At 42.0% G+C, this 23,881-nt stretch overlaps 1 protein-coding gene across 2 annotated transcripts in view; it reads right to left on the bottom strand.

Annotated features, from left to right (window-relative positions):
- CMSS1 (cms1 ribosomal small subunit homolog) overlaps nucleotides 1–23,881 on the bottom strand; it is a 338,049-nt gene that overhangs the window by 9,325 nt on the left and 304,843 nt on the right. For both annotated transcript variants that reach the window (XM_075854438.1, XM_075854437.1), the window contains 4 exons: nucleotides 21,985–22,056; nucleotides 19,865–19,994; nucleotides 16,753–16,812; nucleotides 16,263–16,365 (listed from right to left, as the gene is read on the bottom strand). In XM_075854438.1, coding sequence (XP_075710553.1) covers nucleotides 16,263–16,365; nucleotides 16,753–16,812; nucleotides 19,865–19,994; nucleotides 21,985–22,056 — 365 coding nt within the window. The remainder of the gene's footprint in view (nucleotides 1–16,262; nucleotides 16,366–16,752; nucleotides 16,813–19,864; nucleotides 19,995–21,984; nucleotides 22,057–23,881) is intronic.

The following is a 23,881-nucleotide window of genomic DNA, read 5'->3' as shown; positions in this document are numbered from 1 at the left end:
TTAATGATTTACAGATGATCTGCAAAGAGGAGTGGGCCAAAATTCCATCTAACATGTGTGCAAACCTCATCATCAACTACAAAAAACGTCTGACTGCTGTGCTTGCCAACAAGGGTTTTGCCACCAAGTATTAAGTCTTGTTTGTCAAAGGGATCAAACACTTATTTCTCTGTGCACAATGCAAATAAATATATATAATTTTGACTATGTGATTTTCTTTTTTTTTTTAAATCTAATCTATCTCTCACTGGTAAAATTAACCTAGCCTAAAAATCCTAGACTGTTCATGTCTATGACAGTGGGCAAACTTACAAAATCAGCAAGGGATCAAATACTTATTTCCTTCACTGTATATAAACACCGGCAGACATCTGCCAACAAAAAGGGATAATCTTAGCACTGTTTTTTATTTTCTAAAAAGCATAAAAAAAATCTGTGGTTTGCTACCACCGGTTACTATCCGCTTACTCATAGCCATATATGTTGCTGTCACTTTGACATTACTAATGCTGTTTTGGCATTAACCCCTTCGCGCCATTTCACGTACAGTTACGTCATGGGAGATGGCCTTTTCGCGCATCTCCACGTAACTGTACGTCATGGAAATGAAGCTGGCTCAGGAGCTGAGCCAGCGACATCACCGCCGGGTGACAGCTGTATGTTACAGCTGGCACCCTGAGGTATTGGCCAGGACCGGAGCTAGCCTCCGATCCGACCGATTAACCTCTCACATGCTGCGTTCAATAGAGATCGCAGCATGTGAGGAGTTTATAGCCACCGGCGCCCCAGCAACGTGATCGCTGGGTTGCCGGTGGCTGCAAAGGCGATCGGAGGGGTAATACTTACCTCCCGATCAGCCTGTAACGGAATCCTCCTATGCCCCGTCGTCGGCGGGGCCCAGGAGGCTTCCGGTACCATCGGCAAGATGGCGCCGCCTCAGCTTCCGGCTCAGAAGCTGAGCCGGCGTCATCAGCAGTAGGTGTCCGCTGTATGTTACAGCGGACACCCCGATCTATCGGCAGGAACTGGAGCTAGCGCCGATTCCTGCCATTAACCCCTTCAATGCAGCGATTCAATGCAATCGCTGCATCAAAGTGGTTTGTATGCAATCGGCAGCCTTGCCATGCGATGGCAAGGCTGGCGACTGCTACTATGGCAACAGGATGCCTAACAATGGCTTCCTATCTGCCATTACGTTAGCCGATTAGGCCCCGCCCGGAGGCGGAGCCTGATCGGCTTGCTGTCAGTGAACAACTGACAGTTCTAATACATTGCACTACATAGGTAGTGCAATGTATTAGAACATCAAACAAACAGTTGGACCTTCAAGTCCCCTAGTGGGACTAAAGAAAAGTGCAAAAAAAAAAAGTGTAAAAAAAGTAAAAATAAAAGTTGTAAAAAATACAATAAAAGTTTCAAATAATAACACAAAACACAATCGCCCTTTTTCCCTTATCAAGTCATTTATTATTGAAAAAAATAATAAAGCCATACATATTTGGTATCGCTGCGACCGTAACGACCTGAACTATAAAAATATTATGTTATTTATTCCGCACACTGAACGCCGTAAAAAAAAAACTAAAAAATACTGACATAATTGCTATTTTTTGGTCACTTTGTCTTCCAAAAATTGAAATAAAAAGTGATCAAAAAGTCGCATGTACCTAAAAATGGTACCTATAAAAACTATAACTCGTCTCGCTAAAAACAAGCCCTCATACAGCTCCGTCGACGAAAAATTTAAAACCGTTATGGCTCTCACAACTTGGCGACAGAAAAAATCCATTCTCTTTACAAAAGTTATTTTATTGTGCAAAAAGTTGTAAAACATAAGAAGTGCTATAAATTAGGTATTACCGGAATCGGACTGACCCGCAGAATAAAGCTAACATGTAATTTATAATGCGTGGTGAACGCTGTATAAAAAAAATATGCGAGAATTGCTGTTTTTTGGTCACCTGGCCTCCCAAAAAAAAAGGATAACAAGTGATCAAAAAGTCGCATGTACCCCAAAATGGTACCAATAAATACTACAGCTCGTCCCACAACAAACCAGCCCTCATACCACTACATCTATGAAAAAATAAAATTAGTCAAGGCACCAATAAGCCAGGAAATAAAAATATGCAGTTGTGCAGGCCCGAGGGGAACGTTTCTTCTGTTTCAAGTGGCAAATTATCAAGGCCCCTAAAATTAGGGAACCAGGAAGGGGAGGGCCCAAACATATCTGCTGGAAGTGAGGGTGCCCGTATTTACCAGGACAACACTTCTCAGCAAAATTCCCCAAACTTCAAAGGTGCCGAGTGTGGACCAAAAGGGGAATAAGTAAAGACCATTTATTAGTGCGACACCGGCCTGTGCAGAAAGGATTGCTCCCCAGCATAACACACATCTATGGATTATTTTATTGTTTTTTTTTACCCCATTATTATACCACCTGACTATGCCCCTTATATACTCCGCTCGGCATACATGTACCCCCACATTATAAACGGAAACACCAGTAAGACTCAAAACAAAACTACTACAAGCAAAATCCACGCTCCAAAAGCCAAATGGCGCTACCTCCCTTCTGAACCCTACAGTGTGCCCAAACAGCAGTTTACTTCCACATATATGGCATCGCCATGCCCGGGAGAACCCTTTTAACAATTTTGTGTCTCCAGTGGCACAAGCTGGGCGCCACATATTGGCATATCTATTGAAAAACCATTTTCACTCTGCAACATCGAGTGTACACCAATTTCTGCCAATCACCTGTGGGGTTAATATGCTCACTACACCCCTAGGTGAATACCTTGAGGGGTGTAGTTTCCAAAATGGGGTCACTTCTGGGGGGTTTCCACTGTTTTGGTCCCACAGGGACTTTGCAAATGCGACATAGCGCCCAGAAACCAATCCAGCAAAATCTGTACTCCAAAAGCCAAATGGTGCTCCTTCCCTTCTGAGCCCTACTCTGTGCCCAAACAGCAGTTTATGACCACATATGTGGTATTGCCGTACACAGGAGAAGTTGCTTTACAAGTGTTGGGGTGCTTTTTTTCATTTATTTGTTGAGAATATAAAACATTTTCAGCTAAAACTACGTCTTATTAAAGAAAAAGGATTTTTTTTATTTTCACTGCCCAATTCTAATAAAATCTATGAAACACCTGTGGGGTCAAAATGCTCATTACACTCCTAGATGAATTCCTCAAGGGGTGTAGTTTCGTGAATCGAGTCACTTTTGGGGAGTTTCCACTGTACTTGCACCTTAGGAGCTTTGCAAAAGTGACATGGTGTCAAGAAACCAATCCAGCAAAATCTGTGCTCCAAAAGCCAAATGGCACTCCTTCTCTTCTGATCCTTGCCGTATGCCTAAACAGCCGTTTATGACCACAAATTGGGTATTGCCGTACTCCAGAGAAGTTGCTTTACAAATGTTGGGGTTCTTTTATTCCTTTATTTGTTGAGAAAATGAAAAATTTGGAGCTAAAGCTACGTCTTATTGGAAAAAAATTGTTTTTTTTATCTTCACTGCCCAATTCTAATAAAATCTATGAAACCCCTGTGGGTTCAAAATGCTCACTACACCCCTAGATGGATTCTTCAAGGGGTGTAGTTTACTAAATGGAGTCACTTTTTTGGTGTTTTCACTGTTTTGGTCCCTCAGGGGCTATGCAAATGCGACGTGGTCTCCGTAAACCATTCCTGCTAAATTTGAGCTCCAAAATACAAATGGCGCTCTTTCCCTTCTAAGCTCCGCCGTGTGTCCAAACAGCCGTTTATGACCACATGCGGGGTATTGTTTTACTCGGGAGAAATTGCTTTACAAACGTAGTGGTGCATTTTCTCCTTTTAGTCCTTGTGGAAATTAGAAAAAATTAGCTAAACCTACATTTTCTTTGAAAGAATGTAGATTTTCATTTTCACGGCCTACTTCCAGTAATTTCTGCAAAAAACCTGCGGGGTCAAAATGCTAACTATACCCCTAGATGATTTCCTCAAGAGGTATAGTTTCCAAAATGGTGTCACTTTTGGGGGATATCCACTGTTTTGGCGCCGCAAGAGCCTTTCAGACCCAACATGGAGCCTAAAATATTTTCTAATAAAAAGGAGGCCCCAAAATCCTCTAGGTGCTCCTTTGCTTCTGAGGCCTGTGCTTCAGTCAATAAGTGGACTAGGGCCACATGTGGGGTATTTCTAAAACCTGCAGAATCTGGGCAATAGATATTGAGTTGCGTTTCTCTGGTAAAACTTTCTGTGTTACAAAAAAAATAGATGAAAAATGAATTTCTGCAACAAAAAAAAAAAGAAATTTGAACATTTCACATCTACTTTGCCTTAATTCCTGTGAAACGTCTAAAGGGTTAAGAAACTTTCTAAATGCTGTTTTGAATACTTTGAGAGGTGAAGTTTTTAAAATGGGGTGACTTTTTGGCGGTTTCTAACATATAAGGCCCTAAAATCCACTTCACAACTGAACTGGCCCCTGTAAAAATAGCCTTTTGACATTTTCTTGAAAATGTGAGAAATTGCTGCTAAAGCCTTGTGATGTCATAGAAAAATAAAAGAATGTTAAAAAACGATGCCAATCTAAAGTAGACATATGGGTGATGTTAATTAGCAACAATTTTGTGTGGTATTACTATCTGTCTTACAAGCAGATACATATAAATGTAGAAAAATGCTAATTTTTGCAATTTTTCGCTAAATTTTGGTGTTTTTCACAATTAAATACTTAATGTATCGAGCAAATTTTGCCAGTAACATAAAGTCCAATGTGTCACGAGAAAACAATCTCAGAATCGCTTGGATAGGTAAAAGCATTCCGGAGTTATTACCACATAAAGTGACACGTCAGATTTAAAAAAATAGGCTGTGTCCTTAAGGCCAAAACAGGCTCAGTCCTTAAGGGGTTAAGGAGCTTGAGAGGGGTTGGATGGGGTTGACTTTACAGCGCAGTCAGGAACTTGCAACAAATTTATTCGAATCAAATCTGACGGCCAGTTCAATAGAACTAGACTCGAAACAAATTTTTGGGAAATGCGCTAATTTTTACTTGTGAGTAAAACTTTCAAAACACAATATGACATTCATGTGACCTTGACAACATAATTATTTTCTGCTCAATAGCTTGTGCTACTCCATGCAAGCAAGCGGTGTATTTTTCATTAATTATATTTATTTTCCTTGTCTTCTATCTGCAGTTCTTGTGCACAGAACACAATAGCGATTTCTTGTGTCTTCTGGTGTATCATGCACGTTCTCTCTCTCTCTCTGGTGTGCACATTGCTATTTCTAGCTGAGACTCCCCGTCACAGGAAATTTCACCTCTATGATAAAATTGTTTGGAGAAAAATCCCCCTCACATATTTCTTTTCTAAGCTGCCACTCACAGGTCTCCGTATACAATAACGTAGCCTCCCACGCTCCTACTAAACAGGACTGTTGCTGTGCTTCTTCCACAGTGTTTCATCTAACAATACATTTTAAGCCACTTCAGGGATATCACGGAATGCAACATAAATGTCTCTGGAGATCACACGGAGTAAATTCCCAGGAAAAACTCAATGTTACCTCTATGGCAGGAGTGCGGGGGGGGGGGGGGCTACATTAGTGCATACGGAGACCTGTGAGTGGGCCTACTAATAGTCGTAATCAAATTCAAATAAATCTAGAATCTATCAAAAGATTTGAACTAATGTCAGATTATAAACTAACATGTTAGCTGAATTACCCACAATAGGGCATGTCCCTGAGCAGATTTAAATTTAATGATCCCATAAAAAATAAAGAGAAATGCTTGCTAATAATACACGTTAAGTGCAAAAAAAAACAAAAAAAACCCTTCTTATGTACGAACAATGGGGCAGACGTGTGTGTGTGTGTATATATATATATATATATATATATATATATACATACACACACACATACATAAATACATATACACACATATGTGGGGAGCTATGAAATTGGCATAAAAGGGTGTTGAAGAATGCTTCAGATGATTTGCTTCACATTTTTTGCAGTTGTTAAGGATAGTTAACCGGGCAAGGATATACGTACCAAAGAGTAGCTGAAGCAGCTACTATGGGGCCCTAAGGGGCCCATGAGAAGCGAGGCCCAGCTCAGTCTAACAAGTAAGAAACAGCGGGTAATGCCACCCTATTTTCCTTCAAGTAATGAGAGGGGGTATCAAACTCTGGAACTTCCCATACTTGTTGGGGTGTAACTTGAAGTTCTTGATCCTTAATGCAAAACCTGTAACAGGACCCCCGAGCCTACTATGCGCCATTTAGAATACTAGTGTCTTCTTATGTGGCAGAGGGGCCTTGGGCCTACGCTCCTGTGTTAGGGTGTTTTGTATGGGGACCACAGTGATTAAGGATATGTTCCCACCTGCGTGCGGTTTCTTTAATTGTTCTGCTCCTGTTATGACGGAGCAGAACAACGGAATACCGAAGTCCCGGATCCATCACATAATGGACACCAATGGTGCCTAACAGAACAGCTTGACTTTAATGGGTTCGGACCGGTTTCCATCATGGTGTTTGCCAGAATTTTGGACCTAACGGAGCCTCCAATGCAGATGTGAACGTACCCAAAGCCTTATTTACATAAAACTGGAAAATGTCTTTTAATAATATTTTGGGTACATTACCCACTTCTAGGGCTCAGGCACAGATTCATTATATGAACCCACAAGCATTCTGTGTGCTAACGTGTGGCGCCACCATAAGGCACAATATTCTCCCCAAATGCAATCATTTGTATTGGAGCATGCAACAATTTTTCTTCTCATGGAATGGTAGGAGCCTGTGAAATGCTATGGGCACCATCATTTGGATCCATGTGACAAGCAAGTGGAGCTGAACTCCATAAATAAAATAGACTATTTACTTTACTGGAATGTGCAATTTGTATTTTAAGAAATATGAGACCTTTTGATAAATATATCTGAAATGCAATGATCTATAACCTCCTATTTCACAATTCTTAAACATGATGGCCATTGGTCTCCTAGAGTTGTTTTGATATATTTATTTTCATTTGATGAATTTTTAGACAATTTTGCAACGTGTCCACAGGAAAACAGGACTTCTGCTCATAACTCCACTTGGCAATGAGGAGTTTGAGTCAATGAGTACGGATTATGAAATAAAGAAAGATATCATGGGAGCTTCTGACTCGAGAAATTCAAACTGAAATATCCCAGCTTTTTTCTAAAGTCTGGAGAAGTTGCCTGTTGTGACCATGATGGTGGAGTTCTGAGCGCCCACAAGGCTTTACGAACGGTGCAGGTACAGTAAGGTTTTTCCATATTCATATTTTTCAGAGGTTCGTAATTAGTACATGGAAAACCAACACAAAAAGAACAGGAAAGACAAATGCTACTAGAGTCGCACATCCAATGGAACACCAAGGCAAGTACACATTATAATACACCCTTACACAAACTGATAAACAAAACGTCATGTCCACTGCTAGACACACATCGGAACGCTCCCCGTAATTAGATTAGCTAATGATTCAAATTGAATTAAAAAATCTCATTTTCAGTACAGACGTCTTCGTTCTACAGAGATCATGTATCCAAAGTGTGAAATTGCTTTGTTCATAAATACTTTGTTGTTTTATGGTGGAAAGAGCAACATGACTCTTTGTGGACTAGACCAGACTGCAGCATAGTTCTGTTTTCCTGCTCAGAGTTCATCTAATGGAAAAAAAAACCTGGATCAATTTAAATATGTTTTCTAACATTACATTTGATCTAGATCAAATTAAACATCCAGACAAATAAAATGGGTTGTTCACAATTATTTCTCCAATGTATACAAGTTGGGTTTGTCGCTAAGTTTAATTACACATTCTCTTATCTCCTCCCTGCATACGATTAAGATACTCCATCTCCGGCCGCCATGTAGATTAACATTATCATGTCCACGACCACCGCAACTTAAAGCCCTTTTACACTGCCTGATTTTGGCTGGTGCAGCGAGCACCGATCAATGAGACAGCTCATTGATCGGCACTCGTTTGCTCCGGTCACAAGGAGCTACGGATGGGGACAAGCGGTCGTTACTCTGTTCGCTCGTCCCCATACATTATCATCATGTCGGAAGCGCATCTCCCTGTTTAAACACCAGGATGCGCTGCCGACACTGATAATACTTTACTTTTTTAAAACGATACGATCGGCGGATGAACGAGCTGAGCGTTCATCTGCTGATCGTTGCCAAATTTACACAGGGCAATTATGGGCAATGAGCGTTCTATGAGCGCTTATCTGCCCGATAATTGCCCAGTGTAAAACCCCTTTTACCCTCGCTACCGACTTTTACTTACGTACCTGTCCTCGGCAGCTCCTCTGTTTGGGCGACACCACACCGCAATTCCGGGCCACTTGTTTGGCTTTCTTTCTCTCCACAGTTCTCCTTCAGGTCCTCTGTTGTCCACTAGTGTATTCGAGCGTTGACACTTCCTCCCTTAAAAGGTCAATGCACGCCACACCCCCCCAGCTTTACTTAAGGTACCCTCACCTTTGCCCTGGGCCTGAACAATAAGGTTCTTTGTTAGTTAACTTGTTCTCTGTTGGATTACCTTATTGGATTTACTGATACCTGACCACGTCTTGTCTGTCGCCTGTCCTGATCTTCTGCCCTTCTTCCAACCGTTATTTATGACCGAACTCTGCCTGCCAAGCATTGGGCATTCTGTCTTCTGGGGAAGCCCTGACTAGGCTCCAATAAACCCAACGGTTCTAGAGAACCTTGTTTGGCAAATAGTGCCCCAATATATATTCTTATTATCAGAACTGTTCCCTCTTGTCACAGTATTGTGAACTTATTATAGAAGTTGTGCTACTTATAAGGGGAGAAAATCCAGTAAAGGATATATTAGGACATTAGTGCTTAAACAATTCCCTAATATATGTTTATCTTCAACAAAGACATATCTATATTTTAAAAATGTCTGCTTGAGTGCATAGATGTGGCAGCTTTGGTCCTAAAATAGGTGTGAGCGCCAAATTACACTTGTACCTTTAAAGTAAACCCCAGCCTAAATACGCTAGATTCTCTTCAAGGAGTTGTTTGAGATTAAAAAATAGTCTTTGCTTTTTCTCTGGAAATAGAGTCACTCAAATAGCGCCACTCTGTGATATGGAATGTGTCTGGTATCGCAGCACAGCCTCAGTCCATATTACTAATCGAAGACAATCCAAAACTGTGGATTCTCTATAGTTAAAGAGGCTCTGTCACCAGATTTTGCAGCCCCTATCTGCTATTGCAGCAGATCGGCGCTGCAATGTAGATTACAGTAACGTTTTTATTTTTAAAAAACGAGCATTTTTGGCCAAGTTATGACCATTTTAGTATTTATGCAAATGAGGCTTGCAAAAGTACAACTGGGCGTGTTGAAAAGTAAAAGTACAACTGGGCGTGTATTATGTGCGTACATCGGGGTGTGTTTACTACTTTTACTAGCTGGGCGTTGTGTATAGAAGTGTCATCCACTTCTCTTCACAACGCCCAGCTTCTGGCAGTGCAGACACAGCCGTGTTCTCCAGAGATCACGCTGTGACGTCACTCACAGGTCCTGCATCGTGTCGGCACCAGAGGCTACAGATGATTCTGCAGCAGCATCGGCGTTTGCAGGTAAGTCGATGTAGCTACTTACCTGCAAATGCTGATGCTGCTGCAGAATCAACTGTAGCCTCTGGTGCCGACACGATGCAGGACCTGTGAGTGACGTCACAGATCTGCACTGCCAGAAGCTGGGCGTTCTGAAGAGAAGTGGATGATACTTCTCATCAGAAAGCCCAGCTAGTAAAAGTAGTAAACACGCCCCGATGTACAAACAGAATACACGCCCAGTTGTACTTTTACTTTTCAACACGCCCAGTTGTACTTTTGCAAGCCTCATTTGCATAAATACGAAAATGGTCACAACTTGGCCAAAAATGCTCGTTTTTTAAAAATAAAAACGTTACTGTAATCTACATTGCAGCGCCGATCTGCTGCAATAGCAGATAGGGGTTGCAAAATCTGGTGACAGAGCCTCTTTAAAAGAAAAAAACACTGGAAACATAAAATGTTCTTTCCAGCCTAACTGTTAGTATACCTGATTTTATTCCCAAAATATGATTTGGGAATCTCAAACTTCTAGTCACAGGGACAAATTTTACAAACTGTTACAAAAAGTTTTATGTTAATATAAACTCCTTTATGATTCTCTTACAGGAACAATTTCAAAGAATGGGTGGGGTAATTCAGGATGGGGAAAAGGTAAAGCACATACAACCTGGACAGGTGGTTACTGTGACAACAATCTCCGGTTGCTTTGAGGCTGAAAAATTAGTCATCACAGCAGGTCCATGGGCCCAGAAGGTGCTTCGTCCTCTTGGCCTTGAACTACCTCTAAAGGTAAGAACTTTAATTTGCTGAGCCTTCTACTGCTATCGATCATAAAGCCACTTTTTTTCAAGTAGACAAGTAGTGGAATTACTTCTTACTTTTTCATTTGATTTACAGTAGGATTCTTTGAAACAGAACTGCATTTAAAGGGTTTCTGGGACCGTCATCCTCCCTCGGGCAATATATATCACTGCAATGTGTTAGAAGCTCCTCCACTAACAAACAGCTTATATTACCAGCCAGTTTCTTTTCCAGCCGCCTTGAGATTCCTTCTAAGTAACAACACAAAGCCCGAGTGTTGCATGCCTGTAAATTTTCAACCACCTTTAGGGATTATTTTTCCCCTTATATGAACACTCAGATAGAGAAATAACAGGGTCATTTATCTTAACCGATGCCGGTTGCCAATAAAAGAACAAAACTGTGTAGATGTGTTCCTAATTTATGAACCATTTCAAAAAAGTTTGATTATTATAGATTGGTCTGACAATACTAATTTCCTACAACAAGAGTGATTCAAAGCACATTGATCAGAATATACATGGTACAGATAATGAGGTTATATTACATAAATATCTTAGGCTCTAGTCACACCATGTTTGGCCACACATTTGGCAGTATATGTGTTAGGGATCTGCCAGGTACTACGTCTAGGTATACTCCTGGGATTAATCAATCCACACCTGAGGCCAGACCTGTTCGTCTGACACCATCTCCCACCAACCAGGGTGGCAGGCTCAGGAGTGGGAGAGCCTATCGCGGCCTGGTCAGTCGGAGTTAGCTCCGCCCCCTGTCCTTTATTACCTGCTGTGTTCTCCTCCTCAGTGCTTGTAATTCTTTTGGATTCCTGGCCCCACTGCTGCTTGCTCCAGCCTGCTCCTGCCGTGCTTCTGCCTTGCTGCTGTTCTGCTTAACCTGCTTTGCTTTGCCTCCGGCTTGCTTCCTCCTCCGTGCTCACTTTGGTATACTCCACCTTATCCTGGTCCTGACTACTCATTCACCGCTCCGTTTCCTCGTGGCGTTCCGTGGGCTACTGCCCCTTCCCTTGCGTGTTCCCTGTTTGTTTTCCCGTGCACTTAGACAGCGTAGGGACCGCCGCCCAGTTGTACCCCGTCGCCTAGGGCGGGTCGTTGCAAGTAGGCAGGGACAGGGCGGTGGGTAGATTAGGGCTCACTTTCCCTTCACCTCCTTCCTGCCATTACAATATGTCTTGGGAAAAAAAGTATCCAAATGTACACTGGGCAATACCCATAGGCTTCTATGGAGCAGACATATGCCAAAATTGTGTCCTTTGCAGTATGAAACTAACTTGAGGACCATTCCATGCCATGTTTTTTTCTTTACGTATTTTGAAATTGGTATTTTGTTGTTCTTTTAATGTATGCTGTGACCATTTAACTGGTTCCTGTAATATTACATATTCCTGCAGGTATGCGCTCCAGCTGGCAAAGTTTCTCAAAATGAGAACCACATGTAGAGACAAAAGCCTGGTGTGAAAGGGACCTTACCTGTATAGGTAAAAAACACACTGGGGCAGATTTTGTTAACATATTTATACCAGTTCTTATAAAGCCCTCCACCACCTTTTCCGACAAATACAAATGTGTTGGAAAAAAAAGAGTAACTGCACTTTCTTTTTTCATGACAGATACGCATTGTAAATAAAGTGGGAAATTGTAGGGAAAGTACCATATATTTTTTTAAATAAAAATGTGCATCAGTGTGTTTGGTGCAACTTTCTAAATACTGTACGTTTTAATAAAACTTATTTTTACTTTTTGAGATACAGCTGCTTTGTATTCTGTATGTAGAGCAGCTGTATCTTGCTCGGAGATCTGAATCCATCAGGTCCGCAGCACTAACTGGTTCAGTGTTAGCAGGTCCTGCGTGTCTCTTATACATCTGTTATCTGTTATGTGATCGGTAACAGCTGGACCCTGCGTGACCCACTGTCACCGAACCTGTCAGTGCCGCAGGCCTGACTGGTACAGGATTTAGCGCAAGACACAGCTGCTCTGTATACAGGATAAAAAGCAGCTGTATCTCAAATTTATTTTTTTAACAAAAAGTATTTAGAAAGTTGCACAAAACACACTGATAAACATTTTTATTAAAGAAATAAAATTAAAAAAAGATACCAAGGTGTACATAGCCTTTAAGGAAAGGCAGCCCAATCAGGTCGATCTCTCCAATGGAGTGTCAGTGGTTCACATCAAATACATCTGACCAGCACTAATAAATCAGCTGTGCAGCAGTCGCTTAAAGAGAACCTTTCACCTCCCCATACATGTGCAGCTGAGTGCAGCATAAAATGGGGAGGGCTGCACAAACCCTGGGGCTACGGACAGAGCTGTGGAGAGGAGAGAGCGCATGCGTAGCAGACACACGCCCCCTTGCCAGTTCGGTAGACAATACAAGACTGATCTCTCGCAAGAGCTGAAGAGATGAGAGCGCGCATGGGTGGGAGGTAGTAAAAAAAAATGTGAAGTGCCCCAGGGTTTGTGCAGCCCTCCCCATTACATGCTGCACTCAGCTGCACATGTATGGGGAGGTGAAAGGTTCTCTTTAATAGCTAGAAGATGACAAGCGTGCAGGAACTGACCTGCTGCTCGTAACACTCCATTATCATCTATTGTTCATATTGGCTAGTACTTGCAGTTCATAGTTATAACTATTGCTTGCTTGATTGGAAGGGGCCTGCATCCAAATCTTTGCTGCCTACAGACATGGGCCTATGGTGCCCAACAGTGACGTAACTACCACTGAAGCAGCCCCCCCATGGCTGGAGGCTCCGAGGTCCTGTCTGGCATACCTTAACCCCTTGGCGACATCTCACTTACAGTCACGTCTCTGCCGCCAAGTGGTTAGCACATTGTCACGTAACTGTATGTGACAGTGATGTGGCGGACTCAGAAGCGGAGCCTGCTCCATTAGAAGCAGGAGTCAGCTGTATATCACAGCTGACACTCTGCTGTAGTGGCAGGGACCAGACCAAGGTCCGATTCCCACCGATGAATCCCTTAAATGCTGCGGTCGCGGGGATGCCGATGGTTGCTATGGCAACCAGAGGCCTAACAGTGGCCTCCTGACTGCCAAGTACAGAAGCCTTTTAGGCCCCACCCAGAGGCGGGACATAATAGGCTTGCTGTCAGCGTATAACGGACAGCTCGAATACACTGCACTACATAAGTACTGTATTAGAATAGCGATCAGGGCTTCAGGCCTTCAAGTCCCCTAGTGGGACAGAAAAAAAAGGTTTTAAAAGGCTAATAAAAATGTGTTATAAAAATAAAAATATAATGTTTCAAGTTAAAAAAAACAAAAAAAACAGCTACATATTTATCAGAGGGAAGGAGTTCAGAGGAAAGAATGGGGAAAACCGATGAAGTGTGTATTTGATAAACAAGACATAGATATAATTTTTCCGATTAAAACCACAATATGTTTCCCCTTTTTTTATCCTCCTTTTTTCTTTGCACCAAAAAAAAAAAAAAAAAAGGGAGGGGAGGGGAGGGGGGTTCAATGTATTCTAATTAGAATCAGGGATCGGAGAATATGTTAAAAAGTTATGGCTCTTAGAATATGGCAAGACAAAAAATAAACGATTTAAAAAAAATAAAAAAAAGTGTAACATAAAAGGAACTATATACATTTGGTATCGCCGTAATTGTATTGACCCTCAGAATAAAGTAAAATGTCATTTATAGTATTATTTATTTACCCCATTATTATGCTCTGATGTTCTCCTAACAGATTACACATGCTAAATTATAAACTGAAATACCAGCAAAACCCCAAACAGAACAACTGCCAAGCAAAATCTGCGCTCCAAAAGCCAAATGGTCCTCCCTCCATTCTGACCCCTACAGTGTGCCCAAACAGCAGTTTACTTCCACATATATGTTATTACCGTACCCGGGAGAACCCGCTTAACAGTTTTTGAGGTATTTGTCTGCAGTGGCACAAACTTTGTTACAATATATATTGTGCACTAATATAGCTTATGAGTGGAAAATGCCAATTTTCACGTTGCACCATCCGCTGCACCTTAATTCCTGGTACAAAACGCTCACTACCCTTCCTAACGAATGCCTCAAAGGATGTTGTTTCCTAAATGGGGTCACTTCTTGGGGGTTTGTATTACTACTTGACCTCAGAGCCCTGCAATCGTTGGCCAATGCTGTGTAAATCGCCAAAATAGACATCAAATGTGCATGGTGGTTTTTCACTCCTGAACCCTGTCCTATGTCCAGGGAAAAGATTAGGCACGCATGTAGGGTGTATCTAAAACCAGGAAACATGGCATAATAATTAGACAGCTGTCTTTTCATAGTGGCACAAGCTGGGCACCACATATCGGGCACTGAAATTACACATCTGGAAAAAAAAATAATTCCGCTTTGCACCATCTACTGTGCATTCATTTCCAATAAAAAAACAACTGTGGTGTCAAAATGCTCACTACAGGCCTTAAAAAGATTCCTCGAGGGTGTAATTTCCAAAATGGCGTCACTTCTGGGGGGTTTGTTTTACTATTTGACCTTGGAGCCCTGCAATTGTTTGCCAATGCAGTGAAAATCACCTAAAATATCGCTCAAATAGGCATGGTGCGCTTTCAATTCTCAGTCCTGTCATATGTCCAGACAAATAATAAATGCCTTAAGGGGTGTAATTCCAAAATAGGGCCACTTCTCGGGGATTTCCACTGTACTCTGGTACCTCAGGGGCTTTACCATTGTGGTATGGCACTCGAACAGCAATAAAGCAAAATCTGAGCTCGAAATGCCGCTCCTTCCTTTCTGAGCTCTGCCATGTGCCCAAACAGCAGTATACGACCACATAGCATCTCCAGCAATTTCTCTGGAGTACGGCGTATTTTTGGGAAAAATTTCTATTTTTCATTGCCTAATTCTAATAAAATCTATGAAACACATGTGGTGTCAAAATGCTCCCAACACCCCTAGATAAATTCACTGAGGTTTGGAATTTCCAAGATTGAGTCACTTCTCAGGGATTTCTACTGTACTCGTAGCTCATGGGCTCTGCAATTTCGACATGGCGCCTAAAAACCAATCCAGCAACATTTGCATGCTAAATAGTCATGCTGCCTTATCGGAGCCCTGCCGTGTGTCCAAACAGCAGTTTACGACCATGTTTGGGGTATTGCCGTACTCTGAAGAAATTGCTTTACAAATTTTAGGGAGATTTTTTCTCCTTTTGTTCTTGTGGAAATTAAAAAAATTCTACATTTTATTGGAAAAAATGTTTTTTTTTCATTTCCACGGCCTAATTCAAATGAATTTATCATAAAACTTGTGGGATGAAAATGCTCACTATACCCCTAGATGAATTCCTTGAGTGGTGTCGTTTACCAAATTGAGTCACTTTTCGGGGGTTTCCACTGTTTTGGGGCCTCAGGGGTTTTGCAGAATATCCGCCACACTGCTATATGAGAATACGTATAGATTGGCTGGCGGGGATGACATTTTCCTTCATAGTGGACTGCCTTTCTATGCAGCCTCTCTTATTCTATAATGACTGCTACAATACTTTGTGCTTTTGCTAAAAATAAATGTTAATACACTGTGAAATATCTTAAGATCCTTCCACCTATGAAAACATCACATTCATATCTGTGAATTTTCTACATTGGTTATCAATGTAGAAAATATTTACATATTTATTAGTATTGAATTGCAAAGTGCTGCGGAATACGTTGCCACTTTATAAAGATTATTATTATATCAAAATAAAATAATTTCCCTTGTGTCATTGTGTAACATATTGTTTTATGGTCTACTATAGAAGCGGATGATCTAGAAACGAACACAAGGTCATTGATCGCTATCTGACACTTACTTAATCAGTTCCAATGTGCGGTGCGCAGAGCTACAGACAACCAGCAACAGGACAGACTTCTTTTCTTTGTGATTTTTTGATAATTTTGACCATTTGGGGCAAACTGCAAAACAGAGAACAAAATGAGGAACCTTTGCTTGTCCACAATGGCTTTGCCTAACGGGAAGGGAATTTTTAATGTATCATGTCATCAACAATCCAACATATTGTCCAGAAGATGTAAAGAACAAAAAAGAATAACTGTAATACTGCTGGTGACCACCAGATGGTGGAAGTTCCCCAAAGCCTTCACAACCGTAATATTGTATAATGTCACTATAATGTAATATAGTATAATGTAACATGGGACAGGAATCACATAGCCTATAATTTCCCTCAGTATAATTACTGGTTTTATAAAGATTTACATATATCAGTAGCCTTTTGTATTCAGCATTCACCCCGTATAACTGCTGTGGTTTTCCCTTCTACTGTAATAGAACATACTTACCCTCCTTCAGGTATGACGACAAGGTATGGGTGAGGTCGTTTTCTTTTGCAAAACTTTTATCTATGAAAAAAAATTAGCTTAATCTATTAAAACATCTAAAACAACAGAAATTAGTAACAACCGATGTCAAACATTATATGAAATAGAATTCTTCGCAATTTGCAATTCTTCGAGGCCATCACAAATGAATAGTGACTACTCAAGAAGACAATGGCCCGTGGGCCAAAGATAAACCCAATAGGAGGGCACAGCCAAGCAAACGAGGTCACTGTTAGGGCAAACAAACCCGCTTGTGAATAAATCAGCTATGCCCTAAGGAGCGTGGCTAAAAATAAACAGGTAAAGAACAAGAAACCTTATATTTTCTTGAGGGGGAAGACAGATCTTGCCCATTCATAAAATATCATATAACATAAGGAGATTATTTCTGGAAATACCCTACAACATTTATAACAATCACAAGCCCAAACGCCCGGGCCTTAGGTTTCTCCCTTTGGTTCAAATAAAGTGCAAGCAAACAAGAGCAGGACTCGAGAAGCCTATACTTATATCCCAACCACACACTGAAATCTCTGCGGTTTCCAAAAGTGAACAATTTTTATTTAACCTTTTCTGTGGTTTTTGATGCTGTGGATAAAGTATAGGCCCAGAGAAGACATCAATCACTCATGATTTCTCTTAAAGGGCACCCTCGACCTACACATGCTGGAGGCCGCTATTTCTAATGAACATTTGTTCGTGAGAATACACCCTATCAATCCATTGGGAAGCACTGTAATAGCGGAGGCTACTGGCAAGGAAGCAAAAAACGACAATTTAAAGGGAAACGTTTGAGTTTTTAGTGTATAAGAACTTTTTTTTTTTTTTTAAGGGATCGGTCTTCCTTGTATGTAACAAGAATGGTTGTCAGATCTGATTCCTGTATAAAAAAACATCATATCAGATTTCAGCAATCCAAGATGATAAAATAGCACTGTCTAAAAGAACACCAATGTGCAAAGACCATAAATGAACAAACTATTCTCACACATGAGAGCCCTGAATATGTAACCGCGCCCTATAGAGCCTGCACCTTTATGGACAGCAAGCTGGGCCACAGGCTGACAACCCCATTCCCATGCTTTTGGAGTTAGGCTGGGTTCACACGACGTTATTATGCCTCGTTTTACGTCTGAAAATAGGGCTACAATACGTCGGCAAACATCTGCCCATTCATTTGAATGGGTTTGCCGACGTACTGTGCAGACGACCTGTCATTTACGCGTCGTCGTTTGACAGCTGTCAAACGACGACGCGTAAAAATACAGCCTCGTAAAAAGAAGTGCAGGACACTTCTATACATCATATGCAGGACACTTCTTTCAGACGTAATTTGAGCCGTTCTTCATTGAACTCAATGAAGAGCAGCTCAAAATTTACGGCTGTCAGAGAAGCCTCGCAAAATGCGAGGAGGAGCAATTACGTCTGAAACGAGGCAGCTGTTTTCTCATGAAAACAGTCTGTCTTTTCAGACGTAAAAGCCTCTCATCGTGTGCACATACCCTTAGTGAGGAGAACCCCGGATTACCTCCGGATCATTGATCGCAACAGGTACTGGCGTTTGTCAGTAGTGTATATGTACTTGCACATGGACAGTGTCTGAGCATGCACGCGTGTGCAAGTATGAACCCACAACTGTGCAGGCAGAAGGAACAAACACTGGTCTCTGCTGCCAAAACTATACCATGTCTGGTCTGATGACCACCCCAGGTAAGAAAAGGGGCATGGGGGCTGGTACTTTAAAGGAAACACTGTCACTCGTTTAGGCGGTCCTGTGGCTGTTACGGTTATGGGGGCACAGTGGGTGGAACGATTATGGGGACAGGGGCTTAGGCATCATGCACACGAACGCATTGGTTTTGCGGTCCGCAAATCCACGGTTCTGTTGGACCACAAAAAACCCGTGTTGTGCAATCGTGTGTCATCCGGACTCAAGGATCCACAACAATTCACCTGTATTGGTGAATCCGCATTTGCGAACTGTAAAATGACTTGTCCTGGGTTTTTGCGGTCCGCAATTGCGGCCCCCGCATCGGTCCGTGTAAATCACGGTTGTGTGCATGGGGCCATAGAAAAGAATGGGTTTGCAATTTTTCCGCAAAAATGTGGATAAATTGCGGCCGCAAAAATATGGTCGTGTGCATGAGGTCTTAGATATGGGTGTGTGCGGAGGTAGCGGTTGTACCTTGACCCAGGTGCCAAATAAGAAGACATCAGTTTTATAAATGGCAACATGCTAGGTGGGGGATCCTGTCACAGATTTTGCATTGGGGCCTAGGACCTTCTGTTACACCTCTGTTCGGGGGCACTGTCTCTGGCACGGTTATGGGGGCACTGTGAATGGAACTGTTAAGGGGCACTGTGGCGGTAACAGTTATGTGTTCATAGGTATTAGGTTGGTGGCATGACCTTTACAAGACATACTCTGAAAATGGTATCTCCCTGAAGTATTAATTACAGACATTGCCAATCTTCTACAAAATAGAATAGTTTCTGCTTTTACATACTGTTAATCTTTTATTACATACGTGACAGATGTTGTATATACACAGACAACTTTTTTTTCCAGAAGAGTTGTGGGGTTACAAGAAGCTACTTACATTCTGTCATTCAGGTGAGAGATTTCTCATAAACACATGGATCGCCAATCACATGACATATTATAGATCCCTCTGAATGCTTTTTTTCCACCATAGGTTAGATTAAAGACTAAGGGATCATGCGCACATCAGTTATTTTCTTCAGGGTGCCATCCGCTTTTGTCACGGATAGCACACTGACCCATTCATTTCTACATCTGGTTTTATATGTGGATCCGTGTGGCCGACTCGCAAAACTCGGAGTAGGTTCTATTCCTGTCAGTTTTTGCGGATCAGTCTCGCCCATTCCAGTCAATGGTCTGATAAAAAAAAAGGGGCCGCACATGGTAACCATCCGTGTGCGGTCCATGTTTTTGCGGATCCATGTTTTGCGACCGTATAAAAGGTCACGGATGTGAGCATGGGGCCTAACACTTCAAGATGAACCAGGAGAAGAATAAACTGATGTTTGGTAAGAGAGAGTTGGGCCGTACCTGACATTTTGAGTTCCTCCATCTCAATCACTGACCGTGTCTTGGTGTAGTATTGCTCAATAAGGTTTTGCAGATCTTCTGGAGTTCCAGGTTTTGGTTCAGTTGTTGCAAGAACATCAGTAATTGTCTTCTGGAGTACAATACAACATAAGTATTAGTTATTTAAATGTATAATACCCTCAAATACGCGATTTACTTGCTTCTAAAGGTGGTTTTACATGGGCAGATATTCGCCCATGTTTACCACCGTTAACAAGCGCCGATCATCAATCCAGCACGCCAATCGACAATCCAGCACGTTGATCGGCGCTCATTTTCTCCAGTCAAGCATGGGAATAAATGATTATTACAATTGTTCGTCCCCATGCATTTGCATCATGTCGGCAGCACAACCTGTTTACACAGGGAGATGTGATGCTGACTAGCGACCTTTTTTTTGGCCACATAAGAGAAGTGATTATCGGATGAATGAGCGTTTGCGCCTTCATCGGCTGATCTGTGCCCGGTTTACACAGGCCAATGATTGGGAAGGTGCATTAGTACGAACGCTCGTTCACCTGGTCATTGACCCGTGTAAAAGGGCCTTAACACTGTGTATTATATATTAATTTAAGACTAGTGATAGTCATTTTTTTTTGCAAGCTGTGGGCAGATGCTGTAATTCTCTAATAGTAGGAGGCCTAGACCTTTCAAGTGAAACAGCAGTATGCATGTTTTAATGGAGGTGCCAACATTACATTAAAGAAAAGTGAGAAATCATCACTGTACAAAAACAATTGAACAGACAAACCCCATGATTTATTTCTGGTGCATATATAGCGCCGCCATATTCTGCAGTGCTGTAGAGATTATCTCCATTCACATCAGTTTTTTTATTAATGGGGCACAATCTAACTTCACTATCACAGAGACACACACACACCAGGACCAATTTGATAGGAAGCCAGTTTACCTATCAGTATGTTTTTAAAGTGTGGGAAGAAACGGAATAATCCGGAGAAAACCACACAGACACAAGGAAAACATACAAACTCCACGCAGATGTTATCCCTGGTAGGATTTGAACCCAGGACCCCAGCGCTAACCACAAACAACCGTGGTGCCCCTTTGTAAATTACATAACTATGTTTTGATGGTGTCTTCCCCTTTTCTGACGCCCACTGAAAGCATACCTCCAGTGAAAAATAAAAACTTCAGTGCTCTTAGCCCCTCACGTACAGCACCTTTGTGGAGCCTTTCCCTTCAATGCTCAGTAGTTTGTGCTGACTTCTTCCTAATTCACTAAAAGGAAGTTGTTATCATTGTCGGCCATGTTATAGATATAGATGTTTCCACCCTTACCTCTACTTGAATTTGGTTAACAACTTAAATTTCTCATGAAGCAAATTCAATACAATATCGCGACATGCTAGAAAAACCCTTCACAAGCTGTAAGTCACATCACAACCACTGGGTGGCCACACATAGACCCATAGCATAGACATCTCGTGACAGGGTATAGCAAAGTCATGTGTTTTTTTTTTCAAAGCTGGTTATCTCGCGCCACACATCTCAGGATATGTGAGATATGAGAAGATGTAAGGAAGGACAGATCTATATAGTAGAGCTGCCACTTGCCAATCCTCCCCGGTAAGTACTCTCCTATACACTGCTTTAATCGGTGTTGAGGCTGCTGTAATCACATGACTTTATTAACTAGCAAGATCTCTCTACAGAAACACAAACCGTTTTATTCTGCCACAGAATGAAATAAAGGGAGTGTGCATCCTGAAAGTAATATCGTCTTAAGTGTATCACTAAGGTACGCTTTAAGAATCAAGAAGGAAGGCTTCAAGTGACTAGGCCTAGACATACAACAGTAGCTACTTGGCCAATCCACCCATCCGGTGTACAGTAAAATACTATTATTAACTAGGGTCTCTGAAGAAGCCAACTACATTAAAAAAAACATGACGTAGATACATATTAAGAGAGTCCTCAGTGGTTTTCCTGCTTTCCGCTAACCGGATCTATTCCCGTTTTTGATAAATATATGTGGATAAAACATTGAAAGACAATATGTAGAAGACAATTACTGTATAAACGGACATATGAGGGTGAGTAGTCTAGATTTTTTTTACCTTCTTTCTTTTCCTGGATTTTTTTGCGGTCTCCTCCTTCATTTCTGGTTTACTTAAGATACATTCCTTCACCTACAAATGGAAACATACTATATATTATTGGAATACATTTTTATGTTTCCTTTCTCTACAAAGTAGGCGCATGTTCTCTTTAACACTTCATAAAAAGAACCAAAAAGTTATTCATAAATCACAAATTCATGTTGAATAATTTTTTAGTTTGTTTATGGTTTTCTTTCTAGATTTTGAGACAAAAATAAAAACAGGACTTTGCTCCTGAATCCTTATGTGCAGTTACTGTGTGCAGTCTAGTAAGCTCAGCTGTTTGTGCTGCTACCTTTAGTTTCTAACACAAGAAGATACTTCCTGTCAGCCATATTAGCTAACAGCTCTGTCACCCGGCCAAGCTTGTAGCCTAATGCCTTTCACCCTTGACCCAATCTCTGTCCCCCCCCCCCCAAAAAAAAGCATACACTGAATACCTTGCTCTTTTCAACCACATCATGTATATCATATTTTTTAATCCCATTATATACTGTTGCCTATATGCTGCCAGAATATTTTGCAATGCTGTACAAAGATTGTCATCACTCACATCAGTACTTTAAAGGGGTTGTCCAGGAATTTTATATTGATGGCTTTTCCTTAGAATAGGCCATCAATATAAGTTCGGTGGGGGTCCGACTACCGGCACCCCCCCCCCCCCGCCGATCTGCTGATTTATAGGGCCATGGCCTTGATCGCTGCAGTATTTTCCCAGTTTATAGGCACAGCACCATACACTTTCGGTCATGTGAATGGGTCTAAGCTGCAATCCCAGGCATAGCCGCTACGGATGTGTACGGCGCTGTGCCTAGTAAACACTGAAGTAGCTGCAGCGATGAACGCCACGGCCCTTTCAGTGAGCTGATCGGCTGGGGTGTCGGGAGTTGGACTCCATCCACAGATAGGCCATTAATATAAAATGCCCAGAGAACCCCTTTAATGGGTATAAATTCCCTATCCCTTGCACACATACACAAACTAGGGCAAATTTTATAAGAAGTCAAGACCCCATCAGTATATTTTTGGAGTGTGGAAAGAAACTATGCAGACACGGGGAGAACCTACATCAGGGGCGTAGCTAGGGGGGGCAGGCGGGGCATGTGCCCCGGGCGCAAGGGAAGGGGGGCGCCGAAGAGCAGCTGATCGCTGCTGACAGGCGCCCCGTATGTCGGACACCTGCAGCAGCTTAGGGCGTTCTGACTGGGGTCTGTGACGGCCAGGGAGTGGACCAATACAGTCACCTTACCCGTACCTGACCTCACGTCAGTGACATGATGTCAGATGACTCAGGTCAGGGGACAGGTCCACTCCCGTGCTGCAGCCTCCCTGCATCTGCCTCTACTCTGTGCTCTGCGAGAAGCAGAGAGGAAGCTCCGCCCACAGCCCGTCCTGACCTGTGATGCTGTCAGCAAGGAGACATGGTGAGTGTCTGTGTGTGTAGTGTGAATACAGTGTGTGTCTCTGTGTTTGTATGTGTATATGTTAGTGTGTGTGTGTGTGTGTGTGTCTCTCTCTGTCTGTCTGTGTCTCTGCATGTGTTTGTCTCTTACATCTACTACATTATCTGTACTCAGAGTTATCAGTGTGCTATCTGTAGTGTTACATAGGACCGCAGGTAACATCTACTACATTATTTGTACTGTGTAGCAGAGCTGAGATTGTAATTTAGCACAATGTGTTATCTGTGGTGTTACATAGGACTGCAGGGGACACAACTACATTATCAGTACTCAGAGAGTTATCACTGTGTTATCTGTGGTGTTACATAGGACTGCAGGTAACACTACTACATTATCTGTGCTGTGTACATATGTGCCTGTGTGCGTATATATGGGTCGGTTTGTGAATGTGT

Source organism: Rhinoderma darwinii, chromosome 2 (assembly GCF_050947455.1).
Source record: "Rhinoderma darwinii isolate aRhiDar2 chromosome 2, aRhiDar2.hap1, whole genome shotgun sequence".
In the NCBI taxonomy this organism is placed as follows: Eukaryota; Metazoa; Chordata; class Amphibia; order Anura; family Rhinodermatidae; genus Rhinoderma; species Rhinoderma darwinii.
This window is presented reverse-complemented; position numbering and strand designations above follow the sequence as displayed.